A 17,027-nucleotide genomic window follows, 5' to 3' on the forward strand; every position below is an offset into this window, starting at 1 on the left:
TAGCTGTAACTGTGGCTAACCGATCTTTATTTGGACCTTTTCTGAGAACGAGGAACATCTAAAATTAAAGCAGTGGACTACATGTATTTCAAATTCAAAATCCAGGAGGCGCGCACGCGCTTGCACACATATACATTCATTTTTATGAACTTCCAAATATAATACTCGCTATTATGCATAACCCATCACCAATCACCAACAAGCTCGTTCCATCATTCGATTGCTTCACAACTACATTAGAAAAAAAAAATACAAAAAAAAAAAAAGAAGCAAGCGGTTGCAGATTCTAAGTTGCTAAGCAGCTTCAGCAAAACCAATTCTTAGATCCCCAAAATCAAATACAGTGTGATAAACCCCCATGAATATCTCTCCAAGTATCCTGCATGCATGTAATCTCAGCGTAAGGCATCATCGTTACTGAGTTAATGAGTAGTAATCGAGTCAGAGATAACTCACCAGAGAGGACCCTTGGGAGGAGGCACATCCAAAGCAGTAAATCCACTGAGACAGACGGTGGCCGAGCCATCTCCAGTTCTTAGAATATACTGAAAGTTAATCAAGCAATGTCAGAAGGAGGAAGATCAGAGATTTCGAAACTATACTTCTGTTGAATAGTTGAACAGTAAGAGACTGAGACTGGAGGAGACATGTTAGAATAAAATTAGACCTGGTCTGGAGTGAGGTCGAAAGCTTTATCGCCAATGATGAATGTAATATTTGGCATGTTTGCAACTGAAGTACAGTCAATCACCGATTCTCCCATTGGACTTGGTAGACTCCCACACAGCTGGAAAAACATGAAAGTTTCAGTACTTCAACACGACAACCAAACAGAATTCCCAACTGAGGAGATCTTTTAAGGGCAAATCACCTCAGTCACATAGCGGAGCACTTTATCCTTTGTTTTCATTTGTTTCAGCTGGCTCTGGATCCAGACAGCAATCATCTCACAAGCATTGCAGAAAACAACATCCCCAACTTCCTCAACAGACTCCATCTTCTCTTTTTCAACCACTGTCCTGATACCAGGGCTGCACCAGAGAACACTCAGTTTCAAGTTATGGTAGTTTTTGGACTATGCCACCCTTTTATCACCCAAGAAATAATCAGAAGGGCATTGGAGAGAAAGCCATCCCAAAAGATGTGGCTACAAACACATTGAATTTATAAAAACATTGAGAATGAAATGACCATGAAACAGTATGAACTTTCTTACCTGGCCATGCATAAACCAATCTGTGAACATACTTTGCTGGGTAGTACCTGCTTAAATGAAAATTAAACATAAAAATGAGCTTTGAAGCTAAAAATAGAGTATGTGTATGGTAGATGGGAAGTGGTGGAAAAGAATAAACAAACCCACCCCTGATACTAAAAGATCCCACATCATGTTTCCATACTGAGAAACGACTTCTTTGCATTCCATGCTCACAATCCCTTCTGCTCCAATGGCATGGTTGATTTGAGTCACAACAAGCTGTGATCGATCAGCTAATTAGAAAAACTTGAGCTAGAAACTATTGTAAGGAAAACAAGGGAAAAATGATCGGCAAAGCCGGAGATCCTTCTAGTAATAAACCAGTTGCCAAAAAGAAAGGAAGGAAATACCGTTGGACCAGCAATTAAGGATGTTCCTGAATCTACAATTGCTGAACAACCTCCCTCACAAACACCTGAAAAGGACCCAAAAAATAAAAAAAATCCATGAAAGTGAAAATTTGGTAGGTTTATTAGGGTTCTCACAGTGGTTTTCTTGAATTTTGATAATATATAATGTATTTGGATGCAGTCCTATTTTTCTAAACAACATGGATATCTGGGAAAACTCACTGGTGTGTAAAACTTCAAGGTCAAACTAAACAAGAACTTGAGCATGCAATATATTACATGTCAGTTGCCCGCATTTTCCCAGAGAAATGAATAATGATCAAACAAAGATAAATAAGAGATCCCAGCTATGTTTCAGATTCTGTAAGATCACCTGTTGTTTGGTTTGAAATAAGGAAATCGCCCATTCGGAACTGTCAAAATGAAAAGACATGAAATATATCAATTACTTTTAATCAATACATAGAAATATGATTGATTTGGCCTTGAATTTTCAACTAATTAAATCCACTCACCTGCCAGTAACCCGCTTGAGTAACTGGAACAAAAGTATGCTTCCCCCTAAAGTGTCTTTTATCAACACCACCAAAAACAATCTCACCTCCCTCATTGGCATTTGGATTCCGATTGAGCCAGAAAGAGAAGAGCTCTTCATGCAAAAGGCCTTGCTGAAGCATAGTGGACCTGTAGTCTTATCATGAGTCATTGCATTCAAAACACCAGAAGCAAAGAAATAGAAGAGAATAAAATGCATCTCCTTTTTATTCCAGTGAAACAGGAATGCAAATCACAGTTCAAAAACTGAATTCAGACAAATTTATACCAAACTGGGGTAGCATTCCCAACAGAAATTCCCTGAAAACCGAGCCCCATAATCCCATCGAACTTTGCCAGTGCAAATGTGAGACTTCCCTCTCGTGTTGCCTCAATGAAAACCTGGAAACCGGTACATTCATAACCATCAATGCAGCTAAAATCCAGAAAATCACCTCAAAGTAAAACCAAAATCTAAACAAGAACCCACTTGATCTTTAACAACAAGGCTCCCAACTTCAACATTATCTTGACTGAAGAAACCAGAAATTGATCCAGATCCATAATGTATTTCACCAGGTCTTCCTGAATCACAAATTGGAAAGAAAGAATTGAGTGCAGGTCCCATGAACAGAAAACCCACAAACAGTCCTATATTCAAGATAAGGTACCTATCAACAGCAGGAAAATCTAAAAGACACAGGACTGACAGCATTACCAATCTTAGTATATGTACTCGACAGCCTTGCCTTGTATTTGTTATGGAAAAAGCAAGCAATCTGCACGCGTGTGATGAATGGGTTAATTCTGTATTTAAGGAAGTATAAAGAGGTTATAGAACTGAAATTAAGCAGAACTTACAGAAAAATAACATTTGGACGAGGGGACCCAGAGGTTGGAACTGCCAGTATCAAATACAACAGTGAAGTTCTGGGGTGGTGTTCCAATACCAATCTCCCCAAAGTATTGAGCATCCAAATAGTTCTTCAGTGACACAAACTCTCCATCTGGATCATCAAAACCATGATACTTGCTCATTACACCACCACCAATTTTTCCTTGCATTTGTGCTATTCTGGCAGTTCTCATATTATTGAAGTCCAGGGGCCGCTTCTTCAGACCAATTCTCACCGAGCCATGGGAGTAAACAGGAAGAAGAGGACATATCAAAGCCCACAAACAAAAAGCTGCCCAAACAACTCCTTGCCTCATGTTTAGAGCCAGAAATGCTGTTGCAGAGAATGAAAAAAAGGTAAAAAGGTAAGCAGGTCTGGTATTTAAATTGTAGTCACCAAAAGCTGAGTGTTTGGGAAATTAGTAAGAAACAATATGCCTATTATGTATGTGGTAAACCCACATGAAAAACAAGATGCTCACTGAGAATGACCTTGACAAAACTTGAATACAAGATCTTAGATATAAAGTACAGATGTATTTCAAAAAGAATTTATTTAGTTTATCCACATGAAAAACAAGATGCTCACTGACGATCACTTTGACAAAGTTGGAATACAAGATCTTAGATATAAAGTACAGATCTATTGCAAAAAGAATTTATTTTTATACTGTTTTTAAGAAACCTAATAGTGTCTTTGAAATGGCCTAAAGCAGAGAAAAGTTTACCATGACAGCTTATATCACTACTACATTCATTTCCATTACTTTCGGGTATGATTTCAAGGAGAAAAATAGGGAAGGTGTCATATTTAGAGACAAAGTTAGTTGTAGAGATGAAGGCCAACAATGAAATGAACCCAAACTCTAGCAATTAGGAGCCATAGGAAAAGGCTGAACAACCCCATCCAGAAAATCTTTTTCTTTCTTAAATACTGAGAGCACATCAACATGGTGGAACAAGAGAAGATGGTCCCAACCTGGTGTATTGTTCTTATATTACAGAGAAACTGAGAACTCAAATCTTTTTTTCTTTTTTTTAATGATCACACCAGAAAGTAAGAAACCCACGAGAAAAAAGTGCTAATTAACTCATAGAAAATGATCTAACAAAGTATACTCAAAAGTTCACACACACAAAAGAAGAAAACTATCAAGCCCACATCTTAGAATGAAACCATACAGCATTAAGTTAGAAGGAGAACCCGGATACTTGGGTGCATATACAAACAACTGGTGATATATCCCACTAAACCCCTCAAATGTATGAAATAAAAAATGAAAGAACACTAAAACACCCAGGCATGCATTAACAACAAAGAGTAGCAAGTCTTAGCACTGACCTTAATTGGAGCTGAGTTAAAAGAAAATGGAGTTCAGGCTGAGATATTTAAGTGAGGAGAAGTAGGTGTGAACCCAGTTTGTCTGTAACCAAAGAAATGTTATGTGACCCCACTTCTACCTGGTGGAGAGAAAGGAAAGCCATACGCACCATTGCTGCAGTACAGATGGGGGACTCCATTGAGGGTTACTGGAAACTGCTGAGAAATTTCCATTACAAACAATGGAATAAAAAGGACACAGTAAGGAAAGCACCTGTATTTTAGATGATCAAAACTGCCTATAAAAAGCTATCATTTTGAAGAGCAAACCTTTTATGAAAACGCTATATGGGGGCCCCATTTGGCCTAGAATTTTTCATTTTTCATTTTTTTTCCTAGAAAACCTTTTTTGATTATTAGAAACTTTGCTGGAAATATATCCAATATATTTCTTAGATGTTTTCACCAGACCCAAATTTGGAGCGGCACCCAAATATGCATTCTCCCGCAAATGCTTTTGAGTGTGATGAATTCTCTCTCCCATTTAATTTTAACAAATGAAGACATTATTTGGATCATTGAGTCTATCAAATTAGACAGGGGTAATGAATAACAATATTATGTAATGCTAGTTGTACCCATTTGTTGTAAAAATCTTTATTTTCAATTTTATTCCTAAATGAATTTTCTTGTCTATTATTGTACATTTTTCTTTAATAAACAAACATGCAGGAATATTTTTTTTTTTTAAAAAAAAAGAAAGGACACCACAATACACATATATATACAAAATACTTATAGCCAATAAAAACAGGAAAGAACCTTCCCACCCTTTATTTAATATATGATTATCAATCAATGTATGATAAATATTGATACCAAACCTTTTATTTCAAAGGAAAAGAATACACAAAAATCAACAGCTCTATGGAACTCTTCTAGGTAACCTTTTTTTCTTAACTCAAAAATAGGTTTGAAAAACAAAATTAATTGAAAGATTTTTTTTTAAATTTATTCTTTTTTTTTTCAAATAATAATAATAATAATAAATATAAGTTATATTTTGTAGAGTATTTTAAGAAATAATTAAAAATATAAAGAATATTTTGAAAACTTTTGCATTATAGGAAGTGATTAGTAGGTTCATAGAAAATAAATTGAAAAAATCATTATTTACATTTTTATTTTCAACGAAATTTTATTATTGTTAAAACAATAAAAGAATTATTCTCAAAAACTATTTTTAAAAATCATTATTTAAAATGTTACCAAACAAAACCTAAACCTAATTTCTTGATATTTCTTGATACCTTGACTGGTTCCACATTTTTCAAATAAATGCCAAAAAAAGTTATTAGCATTTACAATCACTCGTCAAGACTCAAGATTTAAGAAAAAAACATGAAGCCAATGGGCTGGCTCAAAGGCAGTCACAAAGAAGTAACCATTGATAGATGACCGCCGGGTTTTATCAGACTGGGCTCACAAATGGGCTGGCTTATTGGGACAGAACCGGTCGAGCTTTAAAGCAAACCGTCAAATTCATAGTGACAGTCACAGACAACAAACAGGAAAACCCTAAGGGACATTGAAGAGTGGAAACCCATTTGCCCAAAGACATACCAGGTAAAAAACGCCTCTGTATCGTATTAGCCCTCCAAATGTTCGAGAAAATGGCGGAGTCAGAAATTGTTTCATAGAAACCAGAATTTGATTTTGTTGTCTTTTGTAGCATTAAAATTGTTGTTAATATGTTCAGAAATTGAAGATGGATAATGGGTCATCGCTAATTATCTGCTTTGATTGTTACTTTTGATTGCATGGACTTGCCTGTGTTGTGTTTCTTCGATTTGGATTGGGTTCATTTTGCTCCATTTCTTGTTGGGAAGCTCACTTTTTATGTAAGCACTATCTAAAGTGTGAAGCCATGGTGCAGGGTTTTCTACAGAAAGCTTTGAATTATATCATTGAGGGGTTAAATGGCTTTGAGGCGTCTCTTTGGGTTTTCTGATGGGGAGCTTATGAGGTCAGATGCCAAACCTTGTTCTAGATTAATGAAACAGACCGCTGGACTTTTTACTGTTGGTGGGGGATTCGCATTCTGGATTCTTTGTCGGTTGCATTACGGTATGGTCCTCGTTGTTATTTTATCGTCAATGCTCTGTATGATTGGATTTTTATTAGAGCCCCAAGTTTGGTAGCATGCTGGTTTGATTAAGGTGATGAAAGACTGGAGCCATGCTCTTGATTTATCCTCAATCTTTACTCAAGTGATTGTTAGTTTATATTCACTTTTGGTTTCTCTTGTTATGGCTCTCTGATAGTTATCAGAACCTTCTTAGTTAGAAAGGTCAGCTGTAGTGTTTTTATTCAATTTAAAGCAAAGAGGTTTTGATATCCAAAAAAACTATTCTGCTTGCAATGCATTTTCTTGCTATCATAAATGTTTATATGTTTTACAGAAGGGCCTATCCATGATCTGATGCTTTGAGATTGGAATATTGTGTCACAAAAGTTGTTTATGCATTGTCCAGATGTTGGGGATGTTTGTTTTCTTCTTCAAAAGATTATTCATTACTAAATCTTCAAAATAAAGCTAACGAAATTTGAACTGATGTTCTGCTGTTTAAGTTACATTGATTGACATCTTACACTAGTTATTTAAAATGTTCCAAAAGGACTTTCATGATTGAAGGCATGCAAAACCTTATTTTGTTGAAATACATCCATGTGATGAAAGGCAACCCACCTGGTACCTACCATACTCGAAAACCACTTCTTCCAACACCGTGGAGAGTTAAAATAAACATTGTCAGGATTACACAACTTGGCTCCTTGGTGAGTGAAAATGGAAAAGAGAAGAGGAAGTCAGAAAAACTCTACCCATATAGGACAAAATTTAGACCTTAAACTTCTTTTGGGTGGGTGGAGTGGACTGTGTTTAATCTTTAAACTGAATTACTTTTACTTTAGCTCTTTATATTTTGACATCTTCGCTAGTAATTATACCAAAATTCCACTCACTCAATTCTATTTTGCTAGAATCACATTATATATATTTACTTTTTAATGCTTATGCAGGTCCCAGAATTACAGTGCCCAGAAGTCTTCGGTGGGCAGCTTGTGGAGCAGTATCTGTGAGCTCGAGCAGTGCTTTGCTAGTCCGCCTCTTTAGTCCTGCATGTGAGCCGCAGAATATAGCAGCTTATGACAACAAAAAATAATGCTAGATTACTAAGAGGTATTCAAACTGGAACGGGAATGAGTACTCTTCTATTTGTCTCGTGTGGGAAAATGATTTTATTTTGTATTTCCTCCACAGAATACCAGGGCTAATTTCATGTAACTACTACTGGTGCTCAGTGTGTGGGCTAGTATCTGTTAACTGAAAATAAATTTCCTGTTAGTTTACATTGTGATTATGCTAATGGAAATGTAGTGTTTGAGATGTTTTTGCTCTTTTCTTTTAGGGGAATGAAGGATTCGGCATTTAGGATAATTTTATCAGTTCAGTTTTAGGAAAATTCTGGTGGACATTTCATGAAGAGATCATTTTCAGGAGTACTGTTTGGTTGAAAACAAGTGTAACCCTTGATTTTTAGTGGGACTCGTGTGAGTTTTCACCTGGATGCATCCTAACAGATCTTTACTGAAAGGGAAACATGTTAGACAAAACGAAAAAGAAAATTCTTAGGAAAAGAATCGAGATCACGATGCACACTATCGAATTGCTGTTTTATCCAGTAGCAGTGCGTAAGATCTTGGGGAGCCAGTGGTATGGAAGTTGTTTTCTTTTTTCACCTAACATTTCATGCAGCTCATACCAAACCAAAATAGCAAATAGTTATCATGTTTTCTCAATATGATCACTATGTGGCAGTGGCTAATCACTACCTATTCCAAATGTTCTCCAACTGTTTCACTCCTAAGATGAGGAGCACTGATGTTTTCATGGCCAGCTTGAAAGAAACCTCTGTTCCAAATGGGTTATTACCTTTTTCTTTTGTCATATTGAATATTTGGATGTGGCTGATCCTGTGATTCCCATGGAACCAATTTCATTTCCTCCATTGAATAGAAAGTTTATAAATCTGTCTTGTGGCCTCTAGACACCCCTGTAAAGGTCCTAACAGCATCAGTGCAGAGGATTACCACTTTGTGTCAAATTCTACTAGTTTAAGCCTTTATGACGCCCTTTGGTGAGAGGTCATATATTTAAGCCTCATCACATATTTATTTCCCTAATTTATTAAGGAGCTTGATTGTTGTTTTGAATAGGTTCTAACTTTTAACTAAACACTGACTGATTGCTCAGAGATGCCCCCCTTCGTGATGTTCCAAAGACCAAAAAGCGGGGAAAAGGATACCCAACTGTTTTTGTATACTACTCACAAGTGGGTTTTCCATGATTTTTCATTGTCACAAATTATAATTTCAATAAACACCAAAATGAGCTCTTTTACTTCAAAGGAGAAAAATTACTGAAGTGTGTTTTTATATGACTGCTCATTGAAGATCTGATTGAAAATGTAACTGGAAGTAGCAGCACTCATAATTAGATGGTTTAGTTGTAGTAGATGGATATTCCAATCATTATACAACCCTCCATGCTACAATTGCCTATATTGACTAGACATGAAAAAAAAGCACTAACTAAATATAGAGATGTGGGGAACTGAGTGGAGAGTGAGCAAGTCCCAAATTAAGCTACAATTTAGTGGTTCAAAAAGATCAGAATTGGCATTGACGTATCTGCTGCAATCGAGCCTTTTGTGACAAAACCCAGCATTCACACAGCATACTGCATAACGTCCCATATCAATATATGATCATTTTAAAGAACAGGAGCAGTAAAGCTGAGAAGGAGGTCACTTGACATAATGTACTCTGGCATTCAAATGAATGAGGTGGCTCTTTAGTAGTATATATTTTTAATATGGACTAGTTTTCATTTCTGAAAGGAGTGTATATGCCTGCCTTGTGTAAACTAGCCATTTCGAGTACTACTTTAACCATCTTTTTAGTCTTTTCAGACTTTCCCATCAAAAGAAAAAGATGGTTCCAAAGCATAATCCCTTTATTCTGAGATTTTGGTGTTGGTTTCCTTCTCCTTGTTTTGAGGCAGAAAAAGATTAGGATTACCTTTGTCTTCTGGGGTTGAAAGGGACAATCATGAGGTAATTGATTGGTTTAAACGTGGCAGGGGAGGCATGTGGAGCCATCCCAACTTCTTGACACAGACAACTGATCTCTCCAAATCTTGATTCATCATTTTCTTAGATCCTTACATCACTTAACTTGCTGCAGATTCCCTTTCAAAAGGGCTGCTCAACTTTGGAGCAGTTGGTAATATATGAATCTTCCAGAATTTTGTGAAAGATTCCAAAGCCTGCAGAACTTAAGCCGAAAATTGAAACAGATTTTTTTTTTTCTTTTTTCTGGTCCTGTTTTGACAAGCCTGGTCAATTTTGAATGTGATTTCAGAATGTCTATTTAGAATCGACCTTGTTTAAGGCCAGCTTCGACCTGCAATGTAGTTTATATGTATTAAGTTGGATTGAGAAGAGGAATGGTTCCCTATGTGAAGTTAAAACATTGAATGACCTGTATTTTCTCGCAAATATATGAACATTACATTTATGCAACCTATGACAACTGGGATCACAATCTGCGTAATAAATGCCCTATAAGCTTTACTCAGAAGCAACAGATGATCAGTAAATAAATGTAAGGAGACTGTTGGAGATTGGAGAGTCACTGCATAGCTTCAGCAAAACCCACTTGGAGATTACCATAGTCAAATACAGTGTGATAAACCCCCATGAATATATCTCCAAGAATCCTGCAAATTACAGCATACACATTGGGTAAAGAAAAAAAGGCTCATAACTTCTAATCTTGGATGCTGACTGTACTATGACTTACCACAGAGGACCCCTAGGAGGAGGCACATCCAAAGCAATAAATCCACTGAGGCAGACGGTTGTAATGCCTTCACCAGTTTTTAGAACATACTGAAAAGTAAATTGGTTTTTATGAAGTAATGGCAGTATGAATACAGAGACATTGAGACTGGAAGAGACAACCTGAGAATGAAATCTAACCTCTTTTGGGGTCAGGGTGAAATGCTTATCTGCAATGGTGAATGTAACATCTGGCATGTAGGGAACTCTACCGCAGTCAACTACTGATTCTCCCATTGGACTTGGCAGACTCTGGCAGAGCTGAAAAACATACAAATTTCAATATTTGACACTCAAATGAAAACTGCTAGGGAAGACTTCCCAACTGAGGATATCTTTTCACAGTAAATCACCTCAGTTACATAGCTGAATATTATCTCCTTTGTTTTTCTTTGTTTTAGCTGGTTCTGGATCCAAATCACTGTCATCTCGCAAGCAGTGCACCAAACTTCATTCCCAACTTTTGTTCCTCTCGCGTCTTCTTCCTCAACCACTGTCTTGATTCGTGGGCTGCAAGAGATTCCGTTTAGCTTTCAAGTTAAGGTATTGATTTTTGGAAAATATGTAACTGCATCAGAAGTGAACTGGGGGGAAGCCCTTCAACAAAATCTATTAGCTGAAGCATGGGGGAACTGTTTTGAATAAAATCTGCAGGAAGTTCTAACAGAAAACAACCATTTCCTGAAAAGTGCTCCTGTGAGAGCCCTCCGAGAGCAGATGGATTTTATAATGTGAACTTTGAGAATGAACTGACCATGAACCAGTATGAACTTCCTGACCTCTCAATCTGAGACCCATTGAAGTTACATAAACCAATCTGTGAACATACTGCATCAGGTTGTACCTGTTTACATGAAAGTTAAGTTTTAACATTTTCCCTTGGAAGCTAAATATTACAGTAATGTATGGTGAATGGGAAGTGGCAAAGATGATAAACTCACTCACCCTTGATATTAGAAGATCCCATATCATGTTTCCATATTGGGAAACTACTTCTTTACATTCCTGGCTCACGATTCCTTCTGCTCCAATTGCATGGTTGATTTCAGTCACGATCGCCTGAAATGGATAGGCCAATCAGAAAAACTGAAGCTAAAAAACCATTGTCTGAAAAAGAACAAAGGACATACCGTTGGACCAGCAATTAAGGATGTTCCTGAATCTACAATAGCTGCACAACCTGCCTCACAAAATCCTGAAATGGAAAAAAAATTCACAAAATTGAAGGCTTCCCAGATTTGTTAGATTGTCAGAGTACTAATGGAAATGTAGCGAACTGGTTTTCTTCAGCTTCAATAATGTAATATGGAAAAAAGATCGGTATCTGGGAAATTAAACAAAAACTTGGGCCGGCAACATATTAACAAGATAAATTCAGATTCTATAGGGTCACCTGTTGATTGGTATCCAATAAGAAACTCTCCCATTTCAAACTGTGAGAACAAAAAAAAGAAAATAAAAAAAATGAAATCAGTTAGTTTTAGGGAATGAATGAAAATGGGATTAATTTGGCCTGGAACTTTTACTTAAGTTCACTCACCTGCCAGTAACCCTTTTGAGTGATTGAGGCATAAGTGTGCTGCCCCTTGAAGTGTCTCTTGTCGACACCACCAAAAACAATCTCACCTCCATCGGTGGCTTGTGGATCCCGGTTTAGCCAGAAAGAGAAGATGTCTTCTTGCACAAGACCTTGCCGAAGCAAATTGTACCTGTTCTCTTATCATGAATCATTGCATTCAAAAAAACCCCACAACAATTGAAATCACAGTTCCAAAGCTCAATTTCAGAGAAAACTATACCAAACTGGTGTGGCATTCCCAACAACAATTTCCTCAAAACCGAGCCCAAGAATCCCATCAAACTTTCCCAATACGAATACAAGGCTTGCCTCTCGTGTAGCCTCAATAAAAACCTGAAAAATAGTTCATTATGACCATCAATGCAGCCAACAGGCAGAGTATCAGTTCAAAATGAAACCCAAACACAGAATAAGAACCCACTTGATTTTTGATAGCCATACTCCCAACTTGAACGTTATCTTGACTGAAGACACCAGAAATTGATCCAGACCCATAATGTATTTCACCTTCTTTTCCTGGATCACAAATTGGAATGAAAGACTTGAGCATAAGTCTTCTACAGACCAAGCACCTATACAGCAGGAAAAACTGAAGGACACTGGACTGATAAAATTACCCAGATCAATGTATGTTGTGGACAGCCTTGAGTTGTACTTGGAATGGAAAAGGCAGGCAATCTGTACAAAGTTGAATGAATTAATCAATTCTGTATTAAGGAAAGTATAAACAGGTAACATTTAGAATTGAAATTTCAGCAGAACTCACTGAGAAATGGCATTTGGTAGAGGGGACCCAAAGATTGGCACTTCCAGTATCAAATACAACGGTGAAGTTCTGGGGTGGTGTTCCAATGCCAATCTCTCCATAGTATTGGGCATCCATGTAGTTCCTTAGGAGCACTGACTCTCCATCTGAATCACCTAAACCTTGATACATGCTCTTTACAACACCCCCAATTGATTTTGCCCTTCTTGCCATTCTGGCAGCTCTAATCCTATTATAATCTAAGCGCCACTTCTTCAATCCAATTCTCACCAAGCCATCGGAGGAAGCTTGAAGAAGAGGAAATGTCAAAGCCCACAAGCAGAAAGCCGCCCAAAGATACCCTTGCCTCATTTTCATAGCTAGAAATGCTGTTGCAAAGAATGAACAAATGGTAAAGATGATCAGATGGGAATTCGATCTGTTTCATCCATGACCCAGAAGACTATCAAACCCATATCTAAAAATGAAGCCATACAGAATATAGAACGCAACCAAGTCAGAAGGAGAAGCTAGATTCTGAATTAAACAAACAACACAGGTGATAAATCCCACTGAACCCACCAAATATATGCATTCAAAAGAGGGAAAAGAACACCAGAAGAAAAGACTCATGCATGCGTTAATATAAAGTGGCAAGTGCTGACCTTGATTGGAGCAGGAGTTAAAAAAAAATAGAGTTGAGGGTGAGATATTTAAGTAAAGGAGAGGCCGTGAGCTTAATGAATATAATAGGAACACAGCTGGGACTTTGTAGGCTTACATACTAGTGATAATGGTGGAAGTTCTTGAGGTTGGTAGTGGAAACTGCCTAGAAATTTCCATGAGAAAAATTGGATTATACACAAGCAAGGAAAGGAAAGTACGTGTGATGTTGAGATTTGAGTCCGTACCAACACTCCCATCTTAAAAGAGACGTTTTCAATCTCCCATCATTACAAATCTAGAATGCAAAGAAAGTAGAAAGTTAAAAGCTGAAGTTATCATTCTACAGGCTGATCAGGACAACAGTAAAAGACATCACCTTGAAGTGTTTTTCCGTTCGCTCTCTTCTTCATTTTCTGGACCCTTTTGGCCTAACATTTTGATTCTTCCTAGAACTCCTTTTTGACTATTAACAGGGAGGAATGGGCCAAGAAAAGTTTGGTCATCGAGGATAATTCCCACAGGGACAACCCCTCTATATATCTTCTCTCACCAATGATTGCACCCCTGCATTCACAGAGAGAAATCACAATCACACTCACAAAAACCCTGTTAAATACTTGGAAACCCTTTTGCCCAAACGCCTGCCAGGTATGTCTGAACGATGAATCCCCCTCTGCATCTTTGTATTTAGTGTCTGTCCCAGGGTTCGCCTTCTAAACGTTCGAGAAAATGTTGGAGTCAGAAAGATGTTTCATAAAAGCCGAAACTTAGATTTTGTTTTCAGCATTAGCATTGTTACTAAAATACTTAGATATTGAAGATAAATGGGTCATCTCTTATTATCTGCCGTGAGTGCGATTATTTTTTATATTAAATAGAATAATGCGTTATTAAAAGCATAGTCAAAGAAGTTAGATGTATATTGATTGCATTGATCAATTGCTAGTGTAGTGTTCTTCAATTTGGCTTGTATGCATTTTTCCCTATTGGCAACCTGCTACTTTGTAAGTACTAGCTGGCTAAAAGATGAAGCCATGGTGGATGGGTTTTGCAAAGAAAGCTTTGAATTGTATCGGTGAGGTGTTAAATGGCTTGGAGGATGAAAAGCTTCTGAATTCTGATGCAAAATCCTGTTCTAGATTAACAGGAGGATTGAGATTCTGGCTTCTTTGCAGATTGCAGTATGGTATGTTCTACTTCATTATTTTTCTAGAAATCAAAATCAAATGAGCTTTTACCCTTTTGTTCCACACGAAATTTCTATTCTCGTCGAACTCATCTTAGGACACCTTTGTTATCATTCAACAGATGTGCTATACCCCAACCAAACTCCCCAGCTAATAATGTCTTTCGCCCGATCAGCATGCAAGGGCATACCTTGGGTCTAAAAGGACAGGATCCTCTCCGCGTCCGAATCTTGAATCTTTTTAACACTCACAACTATGGTAGCCATATTGGGTCGTCTAAGGTGATGAAATACTAAAGCCATGTTCTTGAAAAAGTTTCAGACGAAGGATAACAGTCATTGGATTGTTCATGTAGATTTGCTTTGTGTTTGGTCATGCATAACCTTTTGTGAACCCACATTTTATTTTATTTTTACCATGTCTCGACTTAATAATGAGACTTACTTTTTATTGTGAAAAATTAATTTTTTTAAAAGTTGGAATCATCCCTTATTTTTATTTATTTTTAATGAGAAAAATAAAAAGTAAAACCTTGAAAATGACTCATTATTTGGAAAAGCATATTCTTAAAAACTCAAGTCTAAGTCTAGAGTTTATATTAATTTTCGGGAAGGTATCATAACAAAGCACTAGGTTTTTACTAATTAAATTGAGGTAATTATAACAATTGATTGGTATACTAGTGGATACCAAGAACATATGACGTTTGTTTTGAAACCAAATCAGACTAGCCAATTCAACCAATAAAATGGTTGTTCCGATCTAATCCGATGAAATGAGTTTGTTCAAGGCTAGACCACCAACTAACCGCCTAAACCGGCGAGTCGGATAAATCGACCAGTTTCATAAGAGTCGATCAACCCATATTTGACCCAAAACTTTAGTGGGTCATTCAAGTTACAAGCCCAACCTTTTTCTATTCCAGGCCCATCATCTTAATTTCACTATATGTAGATGTGCAAGATATTTATACTGAACTTTTGACTTGTAGTTTTCCGATGTGAGATGCATTTCGCTTGTAATAAAAGGGAAATTTGCAATTTGCATGATGGAAACTTGAACATGGGCTTATGGAAACAAGTTTAGAGCCAACTAAGCTACACAACCATTTTAACATTTAATTTGCTAAATCTATTATACTTCTTATAAATATTTATCATATCAAACATTTAAATAAATATAAATATTTATATCAATGTTTATTTTTGTAATAATTATCAATAATAAGTATGAAGTTAATATAATAATTTTTAAAATAACAAAATACATAAATATGTAATTAAATTAAATGTTGTAATTTTTTTATCTTAAATATTGTTATATTTATATAAATATATATATATATATATATATTGTTGGTTAAAAATAAAGTGTAAGAAGAGTTACACTTTTAATGTGTGAATTAAACACATGATTAAGTTTTGAAATGTTACAAAACTTGAAAGGTTGAGGAAGACAATGAGTCTTCTCATCTTTGTAACTTTATAAACTTAAGAAGTTAAGTGTAAGAGAGTTACACATTTGAGATTAAATCATGTTTAATGTGCGAATTAAACATATGATTTAATTTTTGAATGTTACAAAGATGAAGAGATTGAGGAAGACAATGGGTTTTTCTCATCCTTGTAACCTTTTTTCAATCCTAAGAGTGCTTTATATGACTTTTCTTCTTTTTGAAATCTTATGCAGAAAAGTGAAAAGGCTTGATCAATCCCAAGACTATTTCCATTAGTTCCCTAAAGATTTCTAGAAGTGGGAGGAAATAGAGTCTTTGGACAAAGTTCCAAGAACTTGTTTGAGCCTTTCTTGTGTTCTTCTTCTTCTTGTTTTTATTTTGTATCTTTGAGAGTTTTATTGTATCAAAGTGAGTGTGTGAGAGTGTTTCTTTTCTCCATTGTATCCAAATTTTCTCATCAATCAAAGACTCTATTCTTCAATGGAATGAGAGACTATCAAGATTATGAACCAAGACCTTGTGAGGTTGGATCGTTTTGATGGTTCCAACTTCACTAGGTGGCAAGACAATGTGAGATTCCTTCTCACAGCACTTAAGATTTCCTACATCCTTGATGCTACCTTGGCACCGTTACCGGAACCAAAGGAAAATGACACACCTCAAGTGGTGGCGGCAAGGAAGAAGAGGGAGGAGGATGAGCTCATATGTAGGGGTCATATTTTGAACGCCTTATTCGATAGGCTATATGATCTCTACACCAACACCTATTCCGCGAGGGAGATTTGGGAGGCTCTTGAAAACAAGTACAAAGCCGAGGAAGAAGGTACCAAAAAGTTTCTTATTTCTCAATACATAGATTTCAAATTTTTTGATGAAAAGCCTCTCTTACCACAAATTCATGAGTTGCAAGTAATTGTGAATAAGTTGAAAGTTCTCAAAATTGAACTTCCGAAGGCCTTCCAAGTTGGTGCTATTGTGGCTAAATTACCATCAAGTTGGAAAGGTTACCGGAAGAGGATTCTCCACAAGAGTGAAGATTACTCCTTGGAAGAGATTCAAAAACATCTTTGCAT

At 36.6% G+C, this 17,027-nt stretch overlaps 2 protein-coding genes and 1 long non-coding RNA gene across 8 annotated transcripts; 1 reads left to right on the forward strand and 2 right to left on the reverse strand.

Annotated features, from left to right (window-relative positions):
* Nucleotides 1–59: 59 nt before the first annotated feature.
* On the reverse strand, nt 60–4,607 carry LOC100266485 (aspartic proteinase A1). 3 transcript variants are annotated; one of them, XM_002276327.4, is made up of 14 exons: nt 4,529–4,607; nt 3,004–3,371; nt 2,861–2,921; nt 2,633–2,727; nt 2,432–2,544; nt 2,124–2,292; nt 1,982–2,021; nt 1,609–1,673; nt 1,364–1,477; nt 1,217–1,263; nt 872–1,031; nt 668–787; nt 457–545; nt 60–379 (listed from the first exon to the last, which is right to left on the reverse strand). In XM_002276327.4, exons 1-14 carry the CDS (start codon nt 4,590–4,592, stop codon nt 295–297), a joined length of 1,590 nt encoding a protein of 529 aa, XP_002276363.3. In that variant the 5' UTR covers nt 4,593–4,607; the 3' UTR covers nt 60–294. The 3 variants fall into 3 exon arrangements, with proteins under 3 accessions (XP_002276363.3, XP_010659762.1, XP_019080768.1); XM_010661460.3 differs by lacking the exon at nt 4,529–4,607 and adding an exon at nt 4,380–4,505; XM_019225223.2 differs by lacking the exon at nt 4,529–4,607 and adding an exon at nt 4,220–4,330.
* A 1,027-nt stretch (nt 4,608–5,634) lies between these two features.
* LOC100249447 (uncharacterized) lies at nt 5,635–7,769 on the forward strand. Its single transcript, XR_009467630.1, has 2 exons — nt 5,635–5,984; nt 6,295–7,769. It is a non-coding gene; the product is annotated as an uncharacterized LOC100249447 (long non-coding RNA).
* A 2,171-nt stretch (nt 7,770–9,940) lies between these two features.
* Nucleotides 9,941–14,205, reverse strand: LOC100261280 (cyprosin). Of its 4 annotated transcripts, none has more exons than XM_019225384.2 (14): nt 13,688–14,205; nt 12,667–13,034; nt 12,518–12,578; nt 12,322–12,416; nt 12,121–12,233; nt 11,862–12,030; nt 11,715–11,754; nt 11,452–11,516; nt 11,267–11,380; nt 11,101–11,165; nt 10,675–10,831; nt 10,463–10,582; nt 10,284–10,372; nt 9,941–10,200 (listed from the first exon to the last, which is right to left on the reverse strand). In XM_019225384.2, exons 1-14 carry the CDS (start codon nt 13,719–13,721, stop codon nt 10,113–10,115), a joined length of 1,578 nt encoding a protein of 525 aa, XP_019080929.1. In that variant the 5' UTR covers nt 13,722–14,205; the 3' UTR covers nt 9,941–10,112. The 4 variants fall into 4 exon arrangements, with proteins under 4 accessions (XP_019080929.1, XP_059598759.1, XP_003633616.1 ...); XM_059742776.1 differs by lacking the exon at nt 13,688–14,205 and adding an exon at nt 13,557–13,579; XM_003633568.4 differs by lacking the exon at nt 13,688–14,205 and adding an exon at nt 13,311–13,428.
* Nucleotides 14,206–17,027: the final 2,822 nt, after the last annotated feature.

This window comes from Vitis vinifera, chromosome 14 (genome assembly GCF_030704535.1).
Source record: "Vitis vinifera cultivar Pinot Noir 40024 chromosome 14, ASM3070453v1".
Taxonomy (NCBI): Eukaryota; Viridiplantae; Streptophyta; class Magnoliopsida; order Vitales; family Vitaceae; genus Vitis; species Vitis vinifera.